General features: G+C 53.0%; 1 protein-coding gene across 1 annotated transcript; it reads left to right on the forward strand.

Moving 5' to 3' along the window:
* Positions 1-7558: 7558 nt before the first annotated feature.
* Positions 7559-21567, forward strand: AKR1E2 (aldo-keto reductase family 1 member E2). The gene is made up of 10 exons (XM_032425753.1): positions 7559-7679; positions 11120-11287; positions 13123-13239; positions 13385-13462; positions 15143-15265; positions 17176-17273; positions 19128-19200; positions 19750-19833; positions 20858-20940; positions 21192-21567. The coding sequence occupies exons 1-10, from the start codon at positions 7641-7643 to the stop codon at positions 21232-21234; spliced, it is 906 nt and encodes a 301-aa protein (XP_032281644.1). The 5' UTR covers positions 7559-7640; the 3' UTR covers positions 21235-21567.
* Positions 21568-25354: the final 3787 nt, after the last annotated feature.

Consider the following 25354-nt stretch of genomic DNA (forward strand, 5'->3'; position numbering starts at 1 on the left):
GCACAGTGAGGGCTGTGGTGGGACCAGAGGGGCTGCCCGTACCCAGGAGGGCACTTCCAGAAATGCTGCTGCTGGCCTCCTGCAGGGGTGAGGAGGAGGAGGCAGCGCAGCCCCCCTGCGGAGTACAGAGCAGTAAGGGGCTGTGATTGCAGCCTCGTGGCTGGCGGCGGCGGGCACCGCTGCAGTGGGAGCTGAGGAGGACATGCTGCTCGAGGCCCAAGTGATGCTGTGGATTTTGAGGGGACAGTAAGGAGCTCAACTTCCAGAACGGTGGGAGGTGGCAAGGTGAGCAGAAGCCCCAGACTCTTCAGAGTACCCCACGCCAGGAGGCAGCTCGGGGCCTCTGGGAACTGGGTTCTTGGCTCTTCGTGTGGGTGCAGATTAGGGAACGCCAGCCTGGGGAAGGGAGGCCATCAGAGGAGTGTGGGATGGTGCTCCGTTGCTGTCCTCCACCGTAGGGCTGGAGGGGCCAGTCCAGGGCTCCCCGAGCACAGCAGCCAGACCCGCACTGCTGAGGTGGGGCTGCATCTGTAACAGGCACAGGACTTGGAGCTGCCGCTGGGCAGCCCCCCAGGATGCTCCTGCACATGAGCCTGTCGTCCACGCGCAGGCTGGCGGGGTGCTAAAGCCGGAGAGGAAGAGGGGCTGATGGAGGCGGGCCTGTGCCAGATGACCTGGGCGTGACAGGGTCGTGGGTCCCCAGAACGGTGGGGACAGCAAGAGCTGCAGGCTCCTTCCAGCTCTGGGGGGTTCCTGAAGCTCTGCTCAGGAGCCGGGAGAACTTGGCTCTTCCTTGGGTGCAGAGTGGGGAACACTGGCCGCAGGAAGGGGGAGACGGGGAGGGAGAAAATCGCTAAGGCAATGGGACGAGGCAGGAGCTTCACGGGCTGGCCAGTGGGGACTCCAGGGAAATGCTCACCTTGATCTGCTCCCCTTCTGAACTGGAGGAGGTGACGGGTTGCATGCTGAACACACCAGCAGCAGCATGTCGCGGAGGTAGACGACACCCCCGAGCTGGTCCGAGGACCGAGAGTGGAGCTGCCACTGGTCCTGGGCTCCGCATCGGCAGCCGTGCGGCGGGGTGGGAGACATGCCTGTGGGCGCCGTGGCTGTGACCTGCACTCAGGACGTGTGGGGACGTGTACAGGGGGCAGCAGGGCAAGCGGCAGCCGGTCTTCTGGTTCCCAGGGAACAGAAGACACCTGAGGCTGTGAGTGGACAAGGGAGGCCAGCCTGTTGAAGGGCAGGCATTCATGGTGGCGGCCAGCGAGCTTCGGGGTGGATCTGGACCCTGGGAGTGGCCTGGGCTGGAGGTTGGGCAGAAGATGCCCACCTGGTCCGGGACACTGCGGTCTGTAAGTACTTAGCTCCCTGACCCGCCAGGCCCCGTGCCAGCTGGCGCTAGGGGACCAATGAGAAGGAATCCTTGGCAATTTTGAGTCCCGTCTGCTTCGTGTGAGGGAGGGTTGAGCTGGCTCCGTGCCTGGCCTTTGCCCTCCTGGTGAAAGTCTGATTCTTCAGGACAAAGACACAGTTGGCAGTAGGGGTCTTGGTGTAGAACAGGTTGGCGTTGTCAGGGGTCTTCAGCTCTGGTGGGGGACGGGCCGAAGAAGGGACTGAGGAAGGATCAGCTGTGCTCAGAAGGTGGCTGCAGGCCTGGGAGAAGGGAATGCATAGAAACAGAAAGGAGATTAGTGGGGGCCAAGGGGTGAGCGGTGTGGGCACTGGGACCCCTTCCTGGTGCCAGTGTTCCCCACTCTGCACCCCCAGCTCCTGAGCAGAGCTTCTAGAATCCCCCAGAGCTGGAAGCGGGCCTGGGGAGACGGGCAGAGTCCGGGTGTCTGCAGTACTGTATACAGGATTTGTCTTTAGAAACATTCTAGAAGTAGATAGTGGTGCTGGGTGCACAGCATATTGAACTTACTTAATGCCACTGAATTTAAAATGAGTAAAAGGTAAAATTTCACTGTGTACTTTTTAAAACAAAATCTAATAGGCTGTAAAGTAGAGGAAGAAGAAGAAGAAGATTTAGAAACCAGGGTGTCATCACAAGGGAGGGAAGGACAGCTCTAGCAGCACTGGCTCTCAGGAGCAGGTGCGGGGGCGCGGGGGGGGGGAGGGGGCTCCCCAGGGGAGGGGGCGCCACGGCTGAGCTGGAGACGCACCTGGCCCGGGGCTCGGCAACTAGCCCAGGACTGGGTTCCAGAGCTGGAGCTGGCTCCGTCGCAGGCAGTCGTGCGAAGGCTGGTTCTAGAATTGCTCTGTTCTGTGGCTGGCCCTGGATTGTGGCGGTGGTACCAGAACTGGGGAGAGAACCGTGATAGGTGTGCTTCCGGTCTGGATCTAGAACCAGAGCGGGCTAAGTCTCGAGCTCGAGCGGTCCGAGTGCTGACGCCAGAGGGAGCTCTAATTCTGGAGCTGGTCCTAGCTCCAGGCTCCCCCTCCCTCCCCGTGCCGGATCTTGTGCTAGAGGTGGGGGCAGCTCTGTAGCCGCGCCCCCTTCCTGGCGGTGGGGTAGACGTTGTCGCACCTGTTCAGCTGTGAGCTCTGAGGGTCAGGGGAGTATCTGCCTGCACACTGAAGGGAGCACTACACAGGCGCTGGATACATACATGAATGAATGAATGAATGAATGAATGAACGAACGAACGAATGAACGAATGAGTCAGCTAACCCAAGAGGCCGTTGTATCTCTGGTTTTTCACATCTGTAACATAACAGCAGCCACGTCCTAGGACCGTTGGGAGGATGACCCTGCGTCAGTACACGGCTAAGTGCCTACTGCGTGCTAGACACTTCCGGAGCCTTGGGAATAAAGCAGCTTGGGTGCAGCTGACGGACGCAGCGCTGAAATGAGGGCACGCGGGGCCTGGGCTCAGCTGGGAGCCGCAACCATGATGAGCAGGCTGCCCGCGTCTCCTTGTCCAGCAGCTCGGGACGAACCTGGGTGGGGCTGGAGGGGCCGTGGGGCTTGCTATCTTGGCAAACCATCAGAAAGAAGCTTCACTCTTCACGTTTTCTTTCTCATCTTGTCGTCCCCCCCCCCCCCCCCGCGGCATTGCGTTTCATCTCGTGGAAGGGGGTCATTCATTTCACAGGACACTAATGAAGGGAGCTGGGTGGTTTGCAATCTTCGCTCATATGAAGAAGGCTGTGGTGCACAACCACGGATGAAGGTCAGGTGGAGAAGCGTTTCCTTGGGATAGATGCCCCGAGCTGGGCTGTTGAATCAAAGCGGAAATACATTTGTAATTTGACTGCGTGCAGCCAGACCGCCTCCATGGGAGGGCAGCTTGGGTTCCCATCAACAATGAATAAAAAGTTCCTCTTTCTACACAGCTTCCGACTATCCCTGTAATCTTTTGGATTTAGTCATTTTGTCATGACTGAGACTGAGTATACATCACGTGTGTAAGGCTGTTCATATTTCTTTCTCGTGAAGTGTATTTTTAATGTCTTTTGCCTGTTTTATATTGTGTGGCTGCTCTTTTTCTTTTTTTTTTTTTAAGATTTTATTTAGTTGAGAGAAAGAGAGATAGCTACAGAGAGCACAAGCAGGGAGGAGAGAGAGAAGCAGGCTTCCCGCCGAGCAGGGAGCCCAGTGCAGGACTCGATTCCAGGACCCTGGGATCATAACCTGAGCTGAAGGCAGACGCTTAACCGACTGAGCCACCCAGGCATCCCTGAGATTATGATTTGAATTGAAACCAAGAGTGGGACACTTAACCGACTGAGCCACCCAGGCGCTCCATGCTCTTTTTCTTATAAGTTTCTAGGATCTCTTTATTTACAGGGGGTTGTTAGGCTCTTGCCCAAGATAGGAGTTGTGGACATTTGTCCCAGCTTACCATTCCTTCCTTTTTTAAGTTATGGAGTCTTCTCCCCTTGCACAATATTCAGTTCTCCCCAGTTTGATTTTTTGGATTCAATGTAATCCCCATAAAATGCCTCAGCAGGTATCTTTTTGTGGAAAGCAATGAGCCTAGACAACCACTACTCTTTTGGTCTCTGTAGTTTGCCTATTCTAGACCATTTGTACGTCTGGAGTCCTACAATAATATGTGGTCCTTTGTGATTGACAGTCCATGTAGCTTAATGTTTTCAAGGCATCCATGTTTGTAGTATTTATCAGTAAATCATTCCTTTTTATGGCAGAACACTTTTCTGTTGCATGAATATACCATATTTTGTCCACTTGTTCATTAGTGGGTGGATTTTTGGGATGTTTCCTCCTTTTAGTTATCATGAATGATGATGCTATGACCATTAATGTACATAGATTTTCATGTTTTTCGTTCTCTTGGGTACATACCTTGGAGTGCACTTGCTGGATTCGTGGTAACTCTATGTTTTCCTTTTTGGAGAACTACCTGTTTTCCGAAGGACTGCTATTTTATATTTCAATCAGCAGTTTCTCCATATCCTCACCAAAACTTATCTGTCTTTTTAATAATAGATGTCCTTTTGCATGTAAAGAGGTATCTCATTGTGGTTTTGATTTGCATTTCCTAATGAATAATTATGCTTAGCAGTTTTCATGTGTATACCTTCTTTTTATGGCCATTTGTATATCTTTTTTTTAAGGACTTATTTGAGAGAAAGAGAAAGAGTGTGTGGGGGGAGGGGCAAAGGGAGAGGGAGGGAGAGAATTTCAAGCAGACTCTCCACTGAGCATGGAGCCCGACGCGGGGCTTGACCTCACGACCCCGAGATCAGAGCTGAAACCAAGAGTCAGATGTTTTAACCAACTGCATCACTCAGACACCCCTGTATATTTTCTTAGGGAAATTTGTCATATTCAGATCCTTCCCCCACTTTTTAAGTGGAATGTTTATATTGTTATATTATGGAGGTGTAAGAGTTGTTTAATCTACATAAGTCCCTTATTAGAAATATTATTTGCAAATATTTTATCCCATTTGGTGGGTTGTCTTTCTCTTTATTGACAATATGTTTTGATGCAAAAAATGTTAAATTTTATGAAGCCAGTTTATATTTTCTTTTATACTTGTGCTTTTGGTATCCCCCCTTGAGGACTGATGTTCTCTGCTCAGTGGACTCCAAGTCTGGGCAGACACATTGCTGACTGTGGCCTCACCCCACAGCCTCAGACCCAGCCAACTCCACCTGACCCTGCCTTGAGGGCTCCCCCCTTCCTTTCCACTGACCAGAGGCCCGTGTAGAAGCTGAGGGTATTGGATACGTGGGATGGGGGCTAGCGCAGTGGCCACTCTTGGTAGAGCCTTAGATGTGGTTTGAGCACTTTTTCCCTCTCTAAAGCCCAAGCTGAATTCTCTGCCCTTTCAGCAGTTTTCCTGAGCCCCCTCTGTATACCTGGCAAAAGCCTCCTGTGTTCACACAAGCTCAAGTGGGTCCTGCTGTTGCAACTGGGAACTTCCCCTGGATGGAGCATGTCCAAGGTCGTCCCTGTGCCTGGCTGAGCTGCCCTAGATATGCCGGGTTCCCTGAGAGGAAGGAGCTCTGTGCCTGGAGGGAGCAGGAGGGGCCAGGCTACAGCCCTGCGGTGAACAGCCTACAGACACTGTGTGAGTTGTCTTCTAAATAGATCTTTGAAAAATTGTGCAAGAATCTCTTTTGGATAAATTCCTAGGATCAGCACTGCTAGGCAAATGTATGCACTGATGGGACTTTGGCGGGTTAACCCTTTCTCTGGCATTGGCTTCTGAGGAATGCTTTAGTGCTTTCTAGTTTTAGTCTGCCTTTCCACTGGTGACATTTTCCGAGTATGTGGTTGGCCACAGAAGAGCCAGCTGTTCCCTCATGGCTCCTGGCCCTCGTAGGACACTGACGAGTGATGGGATAGCACTTGCAAGATGATTGACAGGTGATTTACAAAAGGTCTGTGACTTCCGTCTTGCTTGCTCTTTCCTGTGTTGCTTCCCTCCCTCTGTCCCTCCGTGTGTGTCTCTCTGGTTCCCATTGCTAAGAACCAAAAGAGGGCTCAGATCGGATCAGCTGACTTAAAAGAACTGAAATCTCGGTCCAAACTGAACCTCGCCAATAACTTGTGAATGAGCTCAGAAGTGGACCCTGCCCCAACCGAGCCTCAGTTGAAACCCCAGCCCAGCCTCTTGTGAGACCGTGGGGCACAGCTTCAGCTGAGCCGAGCCTGGATCCGAATCAGAGACGCGGGAGATAACGTTTGTTCTGATGAGCACTTAGTTAGGCTAATGTGTCTCACAGCATCAACCACCAGCATATCCTTCCAGGGCCAGCTCCGGCCTGCCCTCCTCCCTCTCTCCCTCTGCCCTCCCCAGCTCTCTCCGGCCACACTGGCTCCTTCTCAGCATCTCTGGCCAAATGCTCCTGTACCCCTGAGTCTCTGCATCTGGGAGCTTCCCCCAGCACACGGTTCCCACACCTCTGCAAGGCTGGCTCCTCTTGTCTTTCTGGTCACAGCACAAATGCCACCCTGGAGGCCTTTTAGACCTACTGAGGAGCTCCTGGCTGGCCCTCCAGCGCCCTGCTTCATTTCCGTATATCATCTGCTCTTCTTCCTGTCTTTGTCCATCTCCCACTGTAGGCGGTGAGCTCCCAGTGTGCAGGGGCCATGTGGTCCCTTCAGCACTCACCCTGGATGACTGCAGGGGCACAGTAGCCAAATGAGTCAATGAGAGGGACTTGGAGCGCCTTCCCACTTCTGAGAAGCTCATAATGAAAGGTCCAGTTGCTCTCCGTTGAGCAGTGAGCACGCCCCCCCCCCCATCGGTGCCAGCACTGCAGCCCCAGGCAGGAAACTAGAAATTAAAACACACCTTTGGGGTCATCAAGGCAGTGGGGTTCCCAGGCCCCAGGGGACAAAGGGGCAGGACGTGGGGGCTCCAAGGGGGATGAGGAGGACCTCGGATCCTCCAGGTCCCCCAGTTTCCGGCCACTGTTCTGGGGTTTCCAGTTCACTCATGAAGTCTACTCACCCCAGCCCCCGCAATGACTCCGCCCACTTGCACCTGAGGCTCCAGCAAGGGGGTCGGTCCTTGGACCGGACCCCGGAGGAGCAGTCCAGTGCTCTGCCACATTCTGCATTACCCAGGTCCTCAGTCCCAGGCCGCCCTCTACTCCCAGGGACCCCAGGGAGTAGAAAGCATTTACGGGACTTAGCCAGGTGTGTCATCGATGGGGAACCGAGGCCGACAGACTTCTAGGAGCCTGTGGGACCCCCGGGACCTCTGCTGAGGAGGAAGGCCTTCCCTCTCTATTTTGGAGCCCCCTCGCCATGGGGGTGGGTCCTAGGGGCTTCCCCCGGTTCCAGGCGCCCAGAGCGGCGGACAGGGCCCCAGACCTGTCGTCTCCCCTCCGCCCTGGGGATGGCCCAGCCCTGCCGACCCCGGGAACCTCGGAACACCAGCCCACCAGCCGGGGACCTCGCCCCTAGCAATGCCGCGCGCCTAGGACCGTTGGCCGTGAAACCGCCGAGTCCGGCGCTTGCGCACAACCACTCCCCAACGCCAGACTTTCGGGCTCGCCAGGGATGTGGGCGTGTCCCCTGGCCCGAGGTGCCGCCAGCCAATCAGGGCCGCCTCCCCCCAGCACCGCCCACCGCGCGCGCTGCGGCCTTTCGGAACAGCAGGCGCGGCGGCGCGCGGGGGTAGTTGAGCTGCGGCCGTCTAGCTGCTCCGAGCATGCAGCGGATCCCGGCTCTAGGCCTGGGCACCTGGCAGGTGAGGTGGACCTCGCGCCCCGGGGCGGGCGGGGCCTTTCCCCAGCCGCGGAGGGGATCCGCGGGGCCATCTGCCGCCCTCCCTCCCCACCCCCCGGCGCCACCGCCCTTGCCCCCTCCCGAGCATTAGCCAGTAAATGTCGGCGAAAGGCGGGAGCAGACGGTGGTCAGGCCGGTGTCGGGGGAGGACCGGCGGCCACCTGCCCGCGGGCGCCCTGAGCCAGGGAACCTGCATCCCGAAGACTAGTGCGGTTTGGGACAGAACTTACTTACCTGTGCGAACCGGGGGCGGAGCACTGTGCGCCCTCGTGTCCTCGGACTTTGTCACCGCTGTCCGGGACGTGAGACCCAGCGCTCACCGAGAGCCCTCCGCACCTGCTTGCCCTGTTTACTTAGACGTCGTGTTTAATAAAAGAAGCGATCGGATGAGTAGGAATTAGCATCATCAACCCCTGCTCAACCAAGTATTATTCAAGTGATTTCTTCTAAATACTTTCCAACTCTTAAAGAGCAAGGATGTAACTTTATTCATGGTGGCTCTCCGCATCTAGCCGCTCAGTAAGCGCTCAGCCGGTTTAAATGCTTTGACTTCCTTGCCCGCCTTCTCTGGCTGTCTTCTGCACGCGGCTCAGTGTGGGAGCCCTGTCTTGCACACAGTGCAAGGAAAACCTGCAAACACTGCTTCAGAGGCCAAAACATTCCTTTCTGTTATTGTTGGACTTCAGGTGCACAGACTTGGATCAGTCTTAGTCACCCCTTCCTGATCATGCAGAGTCTTGTTTTTATGTGGTAGTTTTCAGTAGTGTAAGGTCACAGAGCTACTACCATCAGCTGTCTAATGCCCCAGAAGTGCCTTATCAACAACCAAGCACAAAAAGTCACTGGATTGTGGCTTATTACTGCTGCGTGCAGGTAGTCAGCTGGGCAGCTCTGGGGATCTTGGTGCAGCTCACTCCCATGTCTGGGGTTTGGCTGGTCTCGGTTGGGACTTTTGGGGCTGCTCCACCTGGCTCCACCTAACTCTCAGCCTCAAGCAGGCTAATCTGGGATATTCTCCTGGTGACGGCTGAAGCACAAGGGAGCCAGGGAAATGCACAAGGCATCCTGAAGCCTAGACTTGGAACCAGCATCTCCGCTGCATTCTGTTGGGCGCAGGAAAACACAAGGACAGCCCAGGTTCAAGAGCCGGGGGAATATAGCTCATTCTGAGTCTGTGGAATCACATTAAATCCATAGATCAATCTGGAGAGAACTCACAACTTTATGGTATTAAATCTGGCTTTCTACAAACATAGTATATTTCTCTGTTAATAAATTGTCCTAGATTGCATCTCTCACTGTCTCTTCATCTGGTTGTATATTCAGCTTTCCCTTCATTTGTTGGAATTATTCCTGGATACTGGACAGTCTGTGATACTACTGGAAATGAAACTTCTCTGAAATTATGTCTTCAGCTCATTCGTTGTTGATGCATAGAAAAACAATCTTCTCCGGCATCTGGCTGGCTCAGTCGGTAGAGGGTGGGACTCTTGATCTCTAGGGTCAGAAGTTCAAGCCCCATGTTGGTTGTGGAGCCTAGTTAAAAGAAAAAAACAATCTTCTTTGGTATATTCAACACATTTCCAGCCACGTTGCTAAAATGTCCTATTGTTCTCTTCATTTGCCTATAGATTCATTTGGGTTTTCTACATAAATGATCATACCAGCTTCAAATAATGCTACTTTCATTTCCTTTTTTCTGATCCTTAAGTCTCAAATTGCCTTTTCTGAGCTGATTGTGATAGCTAGGGCCTCCATTACCGTGGACATTCTTGTTTTGTTCCCGATCTTAAAGGGAATGTTTCTGATACTTACACGTTTAGGATGATGTCTGCCCCTAGGTTTTTTGGGTTGTGTTTGTTCTTGATATTTTTGTTATCATTGTTGTTTTAAATGTGGGTATTCCTTACCAGGTTAAAGAGTTCCCTTTTGCCCTAGTTCACTGAGACTTTAAATCAGGAATGGGTGTTGAATCTTATGCAACATTGATTGACATGATTTATTTTTTAGTCTATTAATGCGAATTATTATGGATTTCCTAATATTAAGCTATCCTTGGCTTTCTCAGATAAACTCAGGGTGGGTGTGGTATGGTTTTTTTCCATAATATATTGTTGCATCCAATTTGCTGTTATTTTACTTAGGGTTTTTGCAACTGTTATTCATGAGTGAGATGAATGTGTGACTGTCCTTTTAATATTTTTGTCTGCTTTTGATTCCAGGGATATGCTGGGTTAGTGGGATGAATTGGGAGTATTCTTTGTTTTTCCCTTCTCTGAAAGATTTTATGTTAAATTGGGATGATTTCGTCCTTGAAAATTTTGTAGAACTGTGTGTGTGTTTAACTAATTGCTTCATTTAAAAAATAATTATAGGACAAGTCAGCTTTTACTTCTTCTCAAGTAAGTTTTTCTAGGGACTTTTCCTATTCTTTTCATCTTTCCAAATTGTCAGCTTATAGTTACTGATAATATTTTCTGAGATTTTGGGTCTCTGTTTAATCTGTATGACTGTTTTTCATTCAGATCATTAAAAAAAAAAAAGGGTCCCATCAGTCTCATCAGAAGTTTGTCCACCTTATTCAGATTTTTCAAAGAACTAGCCTCCAGCTTTGTTGATCTCTGTCATGTCTTTATTGGATGTTCGTTCTTGTTTTCAAATTTTCTCTTTCCTTCTAATTTCTTGGCGGTTTATTTCCTGACTTGAGATGAATGCTTCATTAGCTTTCAGCCCCTCTGAATGTGCTGCTCGTCAAGCGAAGACCATTACACACGGTGCATGGGGTTCCACGAAGGTCGAGTGAGCAGGTGCTTTGTGAACCACGAAGCCCTTTGGGAAGGCTCGGTGCGATGTGTTGTGAGCCCTGCCCAGGCTTCTTCCCTGCTTCCATCCCTTTGCTTGCTTGAGGAGCCCCGGTTCACAGTGAGTGTTTCTGAACTTCCACAGTCTTGATGGAATCCATACCGTTCCTGTGGGTTTGGGGAGATGCTGCAAGGGTGGTGGATTATCTTCGTGTGAGTACACACCTGTTCACCTTTACCCCTGGATTTCTGGTCTTGTTGGGTAGAGGGTGAGTCTACACCTTCTAGTATCTCAGTTACTATTATGATTCCTCCTCCATTTCTTTATTCCTCTGTTCATTCAGGAAGCACAGCGTCTGGCTCCGTTATTTGCAGGCACTAAAAATACCCATAGAGTTTTCCCCAAATAAGGAAAGGAGTTGGAACTTGGATTGTGTCTAAATCCTTTCTGACTCTGACATTCCCTAATTTTAGTGCTGACTGATACTTGCACCAATTCCGTGACCTCCTCACTTACGCACCGTTTGAGTCTACATTTTAGAGTGAAAAGGTGGGGTCTCCTGAATGTGAGTGGATTGCTTCTGTCGTGCTCATTCTGCAGGCGGCTCCAGGGGAAGTGACAGAGGCAGTGAAACTGGCCATCGACGCCGGATATCGGCACTTCGACTGCGCTTACTTATACCACAATGAGAGTGAGGTCGGAGCCGGGATCCAGTGCAAGATCAAGGAGGGTGTGGTGAAACGAGAGGACCTGTTTATCGTCAGTAAGGTAGGACTTTACATACAGGGCCAGCAGGGTGTCGACCACGCGGGGCTTGGTTAACAAGACGGCTGACCCAGTGTGTGGAGGGGTTTCTGGTCTCCTAGGAGCTGGAACCAGACCTGACTAGACTTGGGCAGCTTGGTACACGTGCTGGGAGTCGTGTGGGTGAAGGCGTCCAGGACAGGGTGACGAGCAGAGGGGACAGCTTGCACAGAGGCACGAGGCGTGGGACAGCACCTTGGGTACAGGAACCTAGAAGAAGCTTGGTGTTCCTGGATTGGAAAATGGTAGGCAGCGGAGTCCTGAGAAACGAGGCTGGAGCAGGGGACGGGCCAGATCACAGAGGCCTGCATGCCTTTTAAGGGCCTTACTCTTTTTCCCATAGATAAAGGCGCACAGTTGAAGGTTTTTACGTAGGGAGCTTATCCTCTACAGCAGTGAGACTTGTGTCCTATCTAGGCGATTACAGCCACTGAACGGAGCGTGTGTTTGAGCAGGAGGCAGAAGACAGGAGACACTGAGGGCAGCGTGGGTGGGAGAGGAGGGTGGCCTGGACGTGGACAGTGGAGACGGTGGAGGAGGGGGACAGCCGTGCAGCCGGTTAGGGGCAGACCCAGACAGCAGAGTTCAAGAACTCCTTTGCTTTTGACTTTGAAGTGAAACGTTAACACCCTGTGGCCAGGAGCCACGGGCCCTCATTCCAAGCTGTCTCTCACAAGCCCAGAGAGCCTGGGTCAGTCATTGGATGGCGCGGGGTCATAGTGTCGTTGTGTGTAAAGTGAGACTCAGATTTGATCATCGCCTGAGTAGTTTCCAGGTCTGATGTCCATAATTGCACAATTCACTGCTGTTTCTGTAGAACATTTGCTCTTCTGTTTTACTCTCTGATGATTTCTGTAATTCGTCGCTGCTTCTAAAGCTGGAGCAAAGGGCGAGTAAGGGAGATGCCTAGGTACGCACCTGGCCGAGGGACAGACGTCTCTCCTGCTACCCCAGGAAGGGAGGTGGGTGCCGGGACTGCTGAGGCCAGCCAAGATCCGGGGGGGAGCTGTGCTCATTACTCTAGACATTTGCAAAAGTCATGGAAATATAATTTAAAAAAAAAAATCACTTTATGTATTCACCATCTAGAGAGTCCTGTTGTTAACAAGGTATTTTTAGTTTTTTTTTGTTTTTCTTCTCTTTTGTCAATACACTGTGTTTACAGTATGTTTTTACATCTTTGCATCCTCTTTCTTGTACTTGTTTTGTGTTTTCTCTTGCTTTGTCGGAGCCTTCAGATTGGCTCCCGTCACAGTTAATACTAAACAGTCTGATGGGAAGTAACGAGAGGAAAAACCAATCACGGATTTTCTACTTACCAGAGGGCGGGGAGGGAAATACCCAAGTCAGTACCGGTGAATGTTCACTCGCCCACCTAACTTAACTGCACGAGTGTGAGGCCTTCGTCCCCGAGGACTTCACCACGGCGCTGAAGTGGGAAAGACAATGCAGAATATCTTCTGAGTTTCCCTCCTCCCCTTTCCGCTCCCAGGCGCTGGGTTTGGTTTGGTTTGGTTTGGCTTTGGTTTTTTTTTGGTCCCAGTGGATCCAGATAACCAGACGGCCCCCCCACCAAATAGTTCATAGTACCTCCAACTTCCCTTTAGTAGGACTTGGGCTGCAGAGCCCAGTTTTGGAGATCCCTCCCCGAGGGAGTCCCAGAACCATCTGAGGATAACGTCGCAGCCCTGTTGTGTTTATTGCCATCTGGTCTTGGATGTTGTCTGTCTTCCTGATACTGGATTTGTGGGGCCAAGGGGCAGACGTGTTAACCCTGGCTTCCCTCCTCCCCTCGACAGCTGTGGTGCACCAGCCATAAGAAGTCCTTGGTGAAAGCAGCGTGCACCAAGAGTCTGAAGGCCTTGAAGCTGGATTACTTGGACCTCTACCTCATACACTGGCCCATGGGTTTCAAGGTATGACAGGTGTGAGCGGCACCTTCCTTCCTGGTCATGCCCGTCGGGTGGTGCAGGGAGCGTGGGCCTCAGCTCGGCAGAAGCCTGGGCTCCAGGCCCCCCCCACCCCTGCGGGCCCCCATCAGCTCACTTCTCTGCCTCACAGCCCGGGGAGGAAGACATGCCCTTGGACCACAGCGGCATGGCGATACCCAGTGACACCGACTTCCTGGACACGTGGGAGGTGAGCCATGGGCTGGCGGGCCTCCAGGCAGGGTGCTGGGCCTCCGGGAGCTGGCTGTGTTCCAGCACAGGTGTGCAGTATGAATGGGGAACGCACACCTGACTCAGACACTCAGACACCTGGGCGGCCGTCTGCTTCCTTAGTCCCGGCTGGTTCTGCTCTCCGAATCGTTTGTTTGAGGGGTTACTGAGGCAGACTCCCTGTCAGGCTCAGTGTGGACTTGTTTTTTGATTAGAAAACATCACGCGGTCATTACAGAAATACGGAAGAGGATAAAAAGAAAATTTAATAATCCCATTTTTCCATTACGTGGTGGTAATGACCACTGCTGGTCTGTAGCTGCCGAGGGCTCGACTGTAAGGGCTCGTGGGAGCGATGCCGGGCAGCACGGCCAGGTCTGGGGGGCGCGGGGGGAAGCTGGAGGGTGGTGAGGGTTACAGCCTGTTGCTGGAGTCCAGACACGAGGGGAGGAAGAGGCCTCGAGCAAAGCAGCGAGCATGGGAGTTGGGGCGAGGGGTGCCAACTGTCCTGGTGTGGAAGGGGGCCGGGGGGTCCCACTGCCCTGGGCCGATGTGGCGCCCTGGTATGGAAGGGGGCCGGGGGTCCCGCTGCCCCGGGCCGACGTGGCGCCCTGGTATGGAAGGGGGCCAGGGGTCCTGCTGCCCTGGGCCGACGTGGCGCCCTGGTATGGAAGGGGGCCGGGGGTCCCGCTGCCCTGGGCCGACGTGGCGCCCTGGTATGGAAGGGGGCCGGGGGTCCCGCTGCCCCGGGCCACGTGGCGCGTGTAATCTTGCGCACCGATGCGGGGTAGAGGAGGGCAGGGGTAAGGCGTGGGAAGCAGGTGAGGTCACGCTGAGTCAGGGAGAGTCGTGGGAGCTGGCCTCGGAGTACCAGCAGAACGAGGGGGTGCACAGACGGGGAGGAGCTCTAGCCAGGCCACCCTTTCCCCCCATTCCTCTTAAACAGGGGACTCAGTGGAACAGACTGGCTGAGCGCTCTGGGCTGTGAGGCCGGGGGCCAGCGGCCCCAGCCCTTTCTGACCCACCGCATGGCCTCTCGGGAAGCCGTGGGTTAAACTCTGGGCCGTCTGTGCACAGGAGCGGGGTTCTGGGTGGTGCCCGGGGGTACAGCTGTCCAGCCTGCAGCTGTTGTGCGCTCACTGGTCGCCCGCCCGTGGCCACTGTGGACTCCTGCTGACGCATGCGCGGCTTGGGGCCAGCCGGAGACTGACGGCCCCTCCCTGTGCTTAGGGAGCATATAATCTAGGTAGAAAGAGGGGTGAGCAAACAGCAGTGGATGTCCTTGCCCCAACACCGTATCAACAGGTTTTCAGAGTAAGAGGAATAATAACAGCTACAATGTTGAGCGTTTACCACTTTCCAGCCCAGAGCTAAATGCTGTGCCTGCATTATTTGATGGAATCTTTAAAACAATCCTGTGACATGGACAAGCTTGTCCAGGCTAGCAGGTGAGGACACTGAGGTTTAGTGCGATCTTATAAATGCACCCAAGCTCGCCCAGCCAGGGAGAGGTGGAAGTGGATTAGGCCCTGGGGGCAGAATGCCTGGGGGGCGTCCGGGGACTATTTAGGGATCCTGGATGCAGCTGGTTCCTGCAGTGTGCAGAGGAGTGAGGGGCGTGGATTATCAGCGGAGCAGAACTACTCTTTGTTCTCTTTAGGCCATGGAGGACCTGGTGGTTACGGGGCTGGTGAAAGCCATCGGGGTGTCAAACTTCAACCACGAACAGCTTGAGAGACTTCTGAATAAACCCAACTTGAGATTCAAGCCAATGACTAACCAGGTGAGGCTTTAACAGGTGGAGTTGGCTTTTCACCTGTCCCTTCCATGTGGCTAAATGGGAAACGGAAGAAGGGGTGGGGCACACAGTGGGCATTTTTCTCCTGTGGCTGCAAATGGGTGACTTAGGGAGCAGTTAGGCAGGTAGCTGGCGCCGAGGCAGGGGAGCTGCTCCAGAGGCTTGTCCGGACAGGTGGTGCCCTCGGAAGGCAGGGCGGGGGCTGAGCTGGGTTTTCTCTGTGCAGAAGCGGTGAAGGGTCCCGGCACGCCCTCCTCCCTCACTAACAGTGGTGCTCACAGCGGTGCGGGCTTCCTGGGAAAGCACCAGGGCCCCCTCCCCTCTCTCCAGCCTCACAGGGTGGGCAGCTGAAAGACCACCACGTTCACAGACACTCCCAGGACTTCTGTGCAGAGAGCTGGCTCGTGAGGAAAGGGCATTTTTGTAGCACTTTATTTTACCTAGACGTTTGCTCAAGTGTCATGTACATTTACAAAGTGCACACACATGACAGTAGAGCTTGATAGACTCTCCTAAAAGGAGCCTAGCTGTGCTCTGCATCCAGGTCTAGAAACAGTGTGGCCAGCACCTGGGAGCCCCACCACACTCTTTTCTATGGACCAGCCCCTGACAAAGGGCAGCCTCTATGCCGATTACTAAAGCACAGAGTAGCTTTGAACTTTATGTAGGTAACGTGACACATTATGTGCTCGTTTGTATCTGGCTTCTTTCAACCTTGTATTTGTTAGATGCTTCCGTGTTCGTGTATGATTGTCCCTCGTTCTGATCTCTGCATGGTATTCCATTACATGAGTAGAGCATAGGGTAGTTATCTATTCTAGCGCTGATGGGGACTTGGGTAGTTTCCGGTTTGGGGACATTAAGAATAGAGCATCATGTTCCATTTTTTATTAAAAAACCTTCCTAGCTGAAGTACCACATGGATGCGGGAAAGGGTGTCGCTTGGTGAGTCTCCGCAGGTGAGGTGCCCGAGTGGTCAGCACCCAGAGCAGGAAGCAGAACAGCCTCTGCCTCTGGAAGCTCTTCTAGCTGCTGTCCCCACGTGAGGCACAGCTTAGTTTCCCTGCTTTACAACCTTGCGCGCCTAGAATCTGTTCATGTGCATCATAGCTCCTGTCCCGTCAGGGTTTGGGGCAGCACTGTAAATCCAGGGGCCGGTTGGTGCCTCGTCTGTGGGGTGCAGAGGGGCTGGAGGGTATGTTTCCTAGTTAGGGTTCTGAGCCCCCAGGAACGCGGGCTCAGCAGGGTTTTCAGAGAGCCCAGCGGCTTTGTGTTTCCTTCTGCTGCTGGCCGTGCCCCGCACGCCCCTGAGCTCTGTCCTGGAGCCCACGAGGCACTGTTGTAGCTCTTCATTCACCCTAACCCAGCATCTGTTTTCAGCCCACTGAGAACCTGGAATCGTACTGAGAATTTAGAGAATGTGGAGACGGGAATCCTGCGCTCCAGTTTCTTTCATGTCCATTGGCGTCCCCTGGAGCGTGTGTGCCCCGTGACTCCCCAGCCTCGTTCGCTCTCCTCACAAGTGTTGCCGGAGCACGTTCTGTATGGCTAGCTTATTCTAGATGCTGGGGAGATGTCTGGGAGCGCAACAGTCAGGCCAAACCCGTGCCTCCACGGAGGGAGACAGACGATGGCAAATCAGTACAACATCGAGGATGTCAGTGACGCGGGCTAGAACGGAAAGTAAAGGACCAGAGCGAGGGCCTCACCGAGCAGGCGCTGTCTGAGCGTCCAGGGAACGCAGGGGTCCCTCCTGCCCATTCTCAGTGGCCTGTCACTTCACAGGCGCGGGTCATGTAGCTCCTCAGTGACAGAGCCGAGACATTAATGCGTGCCCTGTTTCCTGATGTACGGTTGGTCTGAATTTTCTTGGTAAGCTGGGATTCTCTTTGTAGATTGAGTGCCACCCGTATCTTACCCAGAAGGATCTGATCCGTTTTTGCCAGTCCAGAGATGTGTCCGTGACCGCATACCGGCCCCTCGGTGGTTCCAGGTAGGGCTGCGTCGGTGGTGCTGAGTCGAGGCTCTAGCAGGAAAGAGATGCACCCTCCGGCTGAATTTGGGTAGTTGGCAGAGGGTCTCAGGAAGGAGGGAGTGGGCAGGGCGTGCAGGGACCACAGGCACCTGCAGGGGGCGCTCACAGCCCCCCCTGGACCCTGTAGCTGAGGGAGGGGGCTGGTGCTGGGAGCCAGAGGAGAGTCACTTTGAGGGACAGAAGCAGCTGGGAGCAGCCTCTTGCAGAGCTCTGGACTGGCACGTAGGGTCCTCTGCTAGGCCTCTCTGTTGGGCGGGTTCACAGACATCCCCTTCTCCCCAGAACAGAGACTCCACCCGTCCTCTTTCCCCAGAACCTGAACTGTGTGCTCCCTCCATCAGCTAAGCTAACGAGCCCCGACTCGCGCGGCCCCTGGACCAGACACCTGGAAATCCGGCCTTTCCAATCCATCAGCAACATCCACTGATTATTCTGCCAGAGGACCTGGGATCTGTCTCTTGATCTCTGTTCTCGCCATCCCTGCCTTAGTTAACTGGGAGTTCTCACGGGTAATTCTGCGGCCTCTTCACTCCGGCCAGATTTGCCCTGTTCATGTTCACGGTAGCCGAAGGGAGCACCTCAATACGATCATGTCACTTTCCTGCTTTAAAACTCTTCAGGTCTTGGCATGGCCTAGGAGTCCCAACTGGTCTGGCCTCTGCCTACTTCTTGCCTCACTTCTTCCTGCAGGAAGTGTGCGCACCAACCACTTTAAACTACACGGGGCTCCCAGAATAGAGCACATTCTTTCCAGTCTCTGTGCCTCTGCACACTGTTCTCTTTACCTAGAATCTTGCTGTTATCCTTTTTTTTTTTAAATCTGGCTAACTGATGTCTAGTATATGGTTTAATTCAGCGTCACCTCCTCCAGGAAGCCCTCCGGACTCCCCATAGTCAGGTTTTGTCCACAGCCCTTGTCACATTGTGTTGTCATTAATTCCTTTTCCCACTTGTCAGAGCTGCTTGAGTGCAGGGACAGCGTGTGATGTGTGACTCTGCCAGCCCCTGGCTCAGTGCCTGGGACAGAGCAGGGGCCCCGGGAGGGCTGGAAGCATTTGACTCTGATTCTCTGTGTGTCTCCCGTGGGAAGCAGGCACAGGTGTTTGAACTTGGTAGCAGCAAGCGAGTTGCTGGAAGGCCGGGTGGTGGTGTGCAGCTGAGCGTGGGGTCCCGGGGCCACAGTGGGAGGTGGGAGTCGCCCAGGGGAGGGGAACCAGCTGAGTGCTGGGCCCACGGCAAAGGCAATCAGCCGTTTAGTTCCTTCAGGAGATGCTGAGCACTGTTTCTAGAGCAGTGCTCAGAACCTACGAGCGGCTTAAAGAATGTTCCTGCAGAAATGTCTCTCCGGGGAGGTTAGGGCCCGTGGGACCCACGCTGAGGAGAGGGCCATTCTCTGCACTGGAGCCCAACACGTCCCCAGTCTTGGGCTTGTGCTGGTATTTGAGTTGAACTTTTCTCGACTCGCCATCATCAACAACTACTTAGGAACAGTGCCGCGGGCACACTCCAGGCCTTGCGGCAAGTGTCAGAAGGGCACACCCCAGAGCATGGGCAGGCCCTCCGACGTTGCCACCTCGTTCTCAAGGACACACCGAATGACCGTGAAAGCAGGGCATCCGGCTGTTTCCACGGGGGTGTTAGCACTGGTTGTGGTGGGATTTGGGTGATGAGCTCTCCTGTACCATTTAACTTCCCTACAGGGAGCAAGTACTGTGCTCAGACAAACACAAATTTGGCTTTTACGTGGTGTGTTTTGAAGCAAGAAGCACACGTTTGACCCCCTAACTCCCTGCCCGGTCCTGCTCTCTCTAGTGAGGGGGTGGACCTGCGGGATGACCCCGTGATTCAGAGGGTGGCCCGGAAGTACAACAAGTCTGCAGCCCAGGTAGGAAGGGGCTGCCGGGGCTAGGGGGTGGGGGTGGGAGGCGTGCCCGCTTCCTCAGGGAGCCAGGGACTGGATGGAGGAAGGGTTCGCTCACGCTGGCCCAGATGACCCCTGCCCGGAGCTCCCTCGGCCCGCCAGCCCGGGGCCGTGCTCCCAGCCACTGAGGCTGTGAGCCGCCGTGGGCGGGACTCCGGATGGGGGCTCTGGGGCCGTGTCCCTCGGCCCGCCAGCCCGATGGGACAGGGATGGACTTTACCACTCTCTTCCGTGCTCTCATGTCCGACGTCTGGGGGTTGGGCGCCTCAGTGAATTCTCATTAATTCACTGAATTCTCCATGGGCCAGTGGCAGTCATTACACACACATTGGAAGAACCGTCCAGAAAACGCCGGTTTGGTTCCTGAAGGATTTTGGAACAGAAGAGCTTGTAATAAAAGCTCCAGCTGCCCCTGACTTTTGGACTTCATTGCACAATATAACGTAAACTGCGCGGGAAACAGCTAACTCCATGGGATTTCCCCTTGTCTGATATTAAACTTTTTTTCTGTAGATTTTGCTCCGATTTCAGATCCAGAGGAATGTGATAGTGATCCCCAAATCGGTCACCCCAAAGCGGATTCTTGAGAATATCCAGGAAAGTGCTTTTCTTCTTTTACTCGGAGGGTTTGGGATCATATGTTAGTTAGCTGGGGGTCTGACCACTGCAGCAAACGGGCCCCCTGTGGCTTTGACACGGCAGAGGGGCGGGATGAAGCCGCGGCCACAGCACAAGGAACCCGAGAGGGTGACTGCACCGGCCTAGGAGCTGGCAAACCAGCTGAAATGGGGAACAGAGAGGTGATGAACCAGGGAGTCGGCCAGAGGCGCCCAGGGTGCCCGCCCAGCCAGGAGCCTGCTCCCCAACCCTCAGGACCGCTGGCCCCGGAGCTGCCCTGAGCCCTCCAGAACTGAACCCAGCCTCCCCCGGGGCCCCAGCCCGCCCTCCAGTCAGAACTGCGTGGACACCGAGTCCCTGGTTTCTGCTGGACTGGGGTGGAGGATCCCCTGTGGGGAGAGGCCGGGCCCCTGGCCACTGCACCTTCTCTCCCAGCTCCTCAGCAGCAACTAGGGTTGGCTCTCCTGGGAGAAAAGCTCTTATTTTAGGAGTGAGTCCTAGTCCTCGAGTGTGTTAAGAGCAAAAGGGCGGGCAGGGTGGCGGGAGGCAGCTTAGAATTCTGCTTTAGAAGGAAAGGACACAAAAATCACACCATGTTACGGATACTGTTAGACTTAACGGTCCCGGGGCCCATGTGTCCTCCGGGCTGGCAGGGTGTGGGGCACAAATGGTTTGGGGCTTTGGTTTTTCATTTTTTAGTTTTTTTGAGCAGTGGGGAAAAAATGCTTTGCTGCACCTCTTAACCCTTCTGGGATGTCCTTACTCCCGAGGGGTGCGTGCAGTTCCCACCCAGCCCTGGGCAGCCGGCGTCCGGCGGCGGCGGCTCACAGTCCACGTGCGGGTGCGGAGGCCGATGCTCTGGGGGAGTTGCAGGTGTCACACGCAGTGTTTCATCCGCAGCGCCGTGTCCCCGACGGGCCTGGCTCGGTGCCTTGCAGGTGACGCGTGCTCAGCGAAATGTTCACCGATCTGAACTGGCTGTGAACGTCTGTTTTGGCTGCAGGTGTTTGACTTCGAATTATCAGAACAGGATATGAATGACATCCTCGGCCTGGACAGGAACTTCCGAATGTGCAGCTTACCCATGTAAATGTGTCTCCTTTACTTCCTCTCACGACAGGGATTGGTTCCTGAAGAGGTGCTGATTATATACGTTTGAGGTTAAATTAAACCTTCTCATCAGTCTTTCCTGTTTGAGGCTGGGCCACTGAGTGAATCCAAAGACTAATTTAATTTAATACATCGGGGAGCTTGAAAGTACATGACTGTAGCTTTTAGTATGTTTCTTTTAAAAAGAATGAACATCTCTATTTTTTATTTGTTTTCCTGTTTTTCAGAGCTAAAAACCACAAGGACTATCCTTTCAACATAGACTACTGAGCATGGCTCCCCCCTTCCTCCTCCTGCTGCCGGACAGATGCCCCAGGTCTGACCCGCCCCGCCTCTGCACAGGGCGGCCAGGGAGGGGAGGGACGGGGTTCGCTTTGGGTGGATTCCTGCCTGGAACAGAAGCTGAGCTCCCTGAGAAATTCACACGGTTCAGCCGGTCTCAGTGATGGAGACAAACACCATGGGAGTGGTGATCACTCTCCATGGAGAACCCTCAGTCCTAAGGATCCTTTGAGCACAGTGTGATGGGATTTTTACAAGATAAGCTATGTGGCCTGTACTCTCGAAATAAAGATTGTATTATGGAAATACTTAAATACAAGAGTTGAGATGGGGTGTCAACGAGTCTCTACATCTGTCACTCAAGTCCCCTCACCAACCCTGGGCCCGCCTTGTGTCATCTGTGCTTCTCTGTCCCTGCCAATCCCCCCAAAATCCTTAACCTTCACACATCCAGAGAACACCTGGCTGAACGTGGGAGAGGTCTCAGTTCAACACAGAGGCTCTTCTTATTTAAATATAGCTGGGAAAACCCAGCTCAGAGAGGACATGTGGCCCATCCCCCTCATGCACTCAGGGTCCAGCCCGTCCACGTGCCACGTGAGGAAGAGCATGAGGGCGCGTGTCCACATGGGCTCGTTCAGGGCAGCATGTGAGTCGTCTCACCAGGTGGCACTTCGGCACCAAGCTTCGGACCAATTATTATGTTAGATTAAAAAGGTTCATTTTCATGAATTAATTGCCAGGTGTTTCCCTGTTTCTGTTAAGTGTATGAAAAGTTCTACACAACTGGCTAATAATGCTTTCTATTAATATTTACAGAATTTTTCTATGTAACAAAGTAATTCTACCGGATTCAGAATGCAAAGAGAACAGAAAAAAGCTCAATTATAGAAAGTAAAAATGGCCTAAAATAGCAGTATCTAAGAAGAATCATCTTTCTAGTGGCTCCTTCTAATCTTTGCCCATGTCCACGACATATGTAGATAAACAAATTACATAAAATATGTAACACAGGGGCGCCTGGGTGGCTCAGTCGGTGGAGCGTGGGACTCTTGGTTTCGGCTCAGGTCGTGATCTCGGGGTTGTGAGGTTGAGCCCCGAGTGGGGCTCTGTGCTCAGGGAGGAGTCTGCTTCTCCCTCTCCCTCTGCCCATCCCCCCACACACTGTTTCTCTCTCTCTCAAATAAATAAATCTTAAAAAAATATATGCAACACATATACACATCTAAAAAATGGACATAAACACTTCACAAAACCTGCCACAGCGTGTGTCATTTGTAACTTGCTTTTTAAAAACGCATGAATGTATATACTGCATGTACACAGTTCATGCAACTGTTCACTTCATATTTTGACAAATAATTTTAACTGATCATCCGAGCTTCCTGCCTAGTGTAAATGATTTCCACATCTTACACTGAATCCTTATCACCATAATTCCAGCCTTGCAAAGGCACTGTTCGATGGGGGGGGGGGGGGGGGGGGGGGTGCTGCTTCTCATCTCTACACCTTAAACTTAAACAAATGTCCCTTGAGGGACCACACACTGTAAGTTCCATCACTTTATATTCTACAGAAAAAAAAGGATTACACATTTGTAAGTGGTTTTTTGACTAGGACCACTTGGAAGAGCAACACCATGGCAAACACCGGGAGGATGAGAAACACTTGGCCCCACGGAGCTGGGGTGGAGGACGCGTGCACACCGTGAGTCCTGCGCCTGCATCCGCTGGGCCCAGCGCGGGCGGCCCACAGGCTCTGTCGCACTGTGCACATCCGAGGACGCTCCGCAAAGCACGAGGGCGCAGACTGTCCATGAGTAGGCAGGGACCCCAGCGGCGACCCCAGGCCTCGCCTGCGTGGGAGGATTTCGAAGCGGGTCCGCGGGGGGCGCCGGCGCATTCGCGGCTCTGGCGGCAGGGGGCGCCGCTCCCCCGCCTGTGGATTGGAGGCTCTACCTGGGGGGTCGTCCGGGGGTGGGGGTCGTGGAAGCCGGGCTCGAGGACGGAAACGGACGGCAAAAGCGCACGGGCTAGCTCAGGGGAGGCGGCAGGGGTTCGTTCCCGAGCCCGGACCGACATCGGGGGCGCTGGCTGGGAAGGCGAAGCAGGGGAGCCGACGGGGGGGAGGGACCAGGCAGCTGGGCCCTGTTTGTTTACCCAGCTTCTGAGACTGGACCTCTCCCCAGGCAGCCCAGGGGTTCCGGCGAGGCACCGTGCAGGTGTGACCCCGGCCCCGGCTCCCCGCAGGCGTGACCCCTGCCCCGGCTCCCCTCAGGTGTGACCCAGGTCCCGGCTCCCCACAGGTGTGACGCCTGCCCCGCTCCCCGCAGGTGTGACGCCTGCCCCGGCTCCCCGCAGGTGTGACGCCTGCCCCGGCTCCCCGCAGGTGTGACCCCGGCCCCGGCTCCCCGCAGGTGTGACGCCTGCCCCGGCTCCCCGCAGGTGTGACGCCTGCCCCGGCTCCCCGCAGGTGTGACCCCGGCCCCGGCTCCCCGCAGGTGTGGCGCCTGCCCCCGTCTGGGAATGGCCCCGTCCCGCCTGGTTCACAGGGAGACCAACAGTGGTTTGGAGGGCTGCCAGGGGGGTCTCTCTCTCCGTGCTGTGGACAGCCCTGGTGAAAAAGGACGCCATTGCTTTCCCGACTCGTGCACACAAGGGCAATGTGAGCTCTGAACAATGGGGTCCATCTTTTTTGACGGAACCTCTACTATTAGTAACAGTTTTTGAACTTGCACCCAAATACATGTATATTTTTTATGTATTATATAAATGCATTCTTTACTGTCCGTTATGTACATTATAAAATATGCCTCAAAATAGAAAAAAAAAAAATTAAACCAAGCCAGAGATGAAATAAAAAATTGAAAAATAAGAACTTTAATCACAGTCCAAACTCTTTGTTCTAATTTATTGATTACTAACAAATTCTTTTCAAAGCAATAGTTTGACTATGCTTTACATATATATATATATATATATATATATATATATATACTTTTTTTTTGTCAATCTTGATTCAATACTTTGTGATATAGAAATTTGAAATTCTGATTCTAAACTCAGTTTCATTTGAAACATGGTCTTTATGGCAAGCAGCTGGGGCTGGAAATTGCTCACAAAGATGCATTGATGCAAATGAAGAAAGCACAAATTTGGAAGCTCTTAATTAATCATGGCACTCATTTCTCAGTCCCTTTTACCAATTATGCCATTTCTGAAATTTGGACTCTCCAATATATGTTAAGTTTTTTGAAAAATTATACTTTCAGTAACTTTTAGGAGAACTGTTTCTCCTGGAGGAAAGTTGGGATTATATTCCAAAGTCCTTACAAATGTGTCTATGAATTGATAGCATTTGAACCTCTAGATATTGAAGTTTAGGAAAAAAGAGCCCCCCCCCCATATTCTCAAGTTGAAGAGTGTATGTTGCTAAAGAAAAGTATTTATGGTTAATCATTTGAATGTAGGGGGAAATTAAAATTTGAATTTAACAACAATTTCCAGAAAGGATTGTTCTTCCCCTGGGGTTCATTTGGACTTTTGAATCCCTCACCCCAAATTCTGAATTATCCCACCACTTGGTAACTAACAATGCCAAGTCCTATGACTGGCTTGAAATCCCCATCATTCAAGTTCAGAGGAGGAGGTGTGTCGAGCCACTGGCTTCACTGGCTGGGCTAAATCACTCCTGTTTTCAATTCCACTTCCTCTGGGCTGTGCTCTGAGAAGATTGTTCTTGGGATTACTCAAGGACTGGTAGAGGGGCCTATGGCTAGAGCCTCACCCAAATTCTTTTGACACTGGGTTAGAAAAGATTCCAAAAGGAAAGGGAATATATGGAGCTGAAACCAATTTTCTGGTTTCTTATTTTATAAAGCACTTTTATCTTCAGATAAGTGTAGATTCACAGTAAGTCGTAAGAAATAATATGGAATATCCCATGTACTCTTTACTCAGTTTCCCCCAGTGGTACCATCCTGAAAAACTATAACACAGAATCACAGAATCACAAAAACCAGGGTTTTGACATCGATGCAATCCACTGATCTTGTTCAGACTTTCCCAGATTTATGCTGATTTGTGTTCTGTGATTTTTTTCACATGTG

This window comes from Phoca vitulina, unplaced genomic scaffold (genome assembly GCF_004348235.1).
Source record: "Phoca vitulina isolate PV1807 unplaced genomic scaffold, GSC_HSeal_1.0 scaffold33, whole genome shotgun sequence".
Taxonomy (NCBI): Eukaryota; Metazoa; Chordata; class Mammalia; order Carnivora; family Phocidae; genus Phoca; species Phoca vitulina.

Excerpts from the sequence above, each read along its gene's own strand:
- AKR1E2 (XM_032425753.1), top strand. The coding sequence starts at position 7,641 with ATGCAGCGGATCCCGGCTCTAGGCCTGGGCACCTGGCAG. Across the intron at positions 7,680-11,119 it reads TAGGCCTGGGCACCTGGCAG|GCGGCTCCAGGGGAAGTGAC; the intron begins GTGAGGTGGACC and ends CTCATTCTGCAG. Across the intron at positions 19,834-20,857 it reads GGATTCTTGAGAATATCCAG|GTGTTTGACTTCGAATTATC; the intron begins GAAAGTGCTTTT and ends TTTTGGCTGCAG.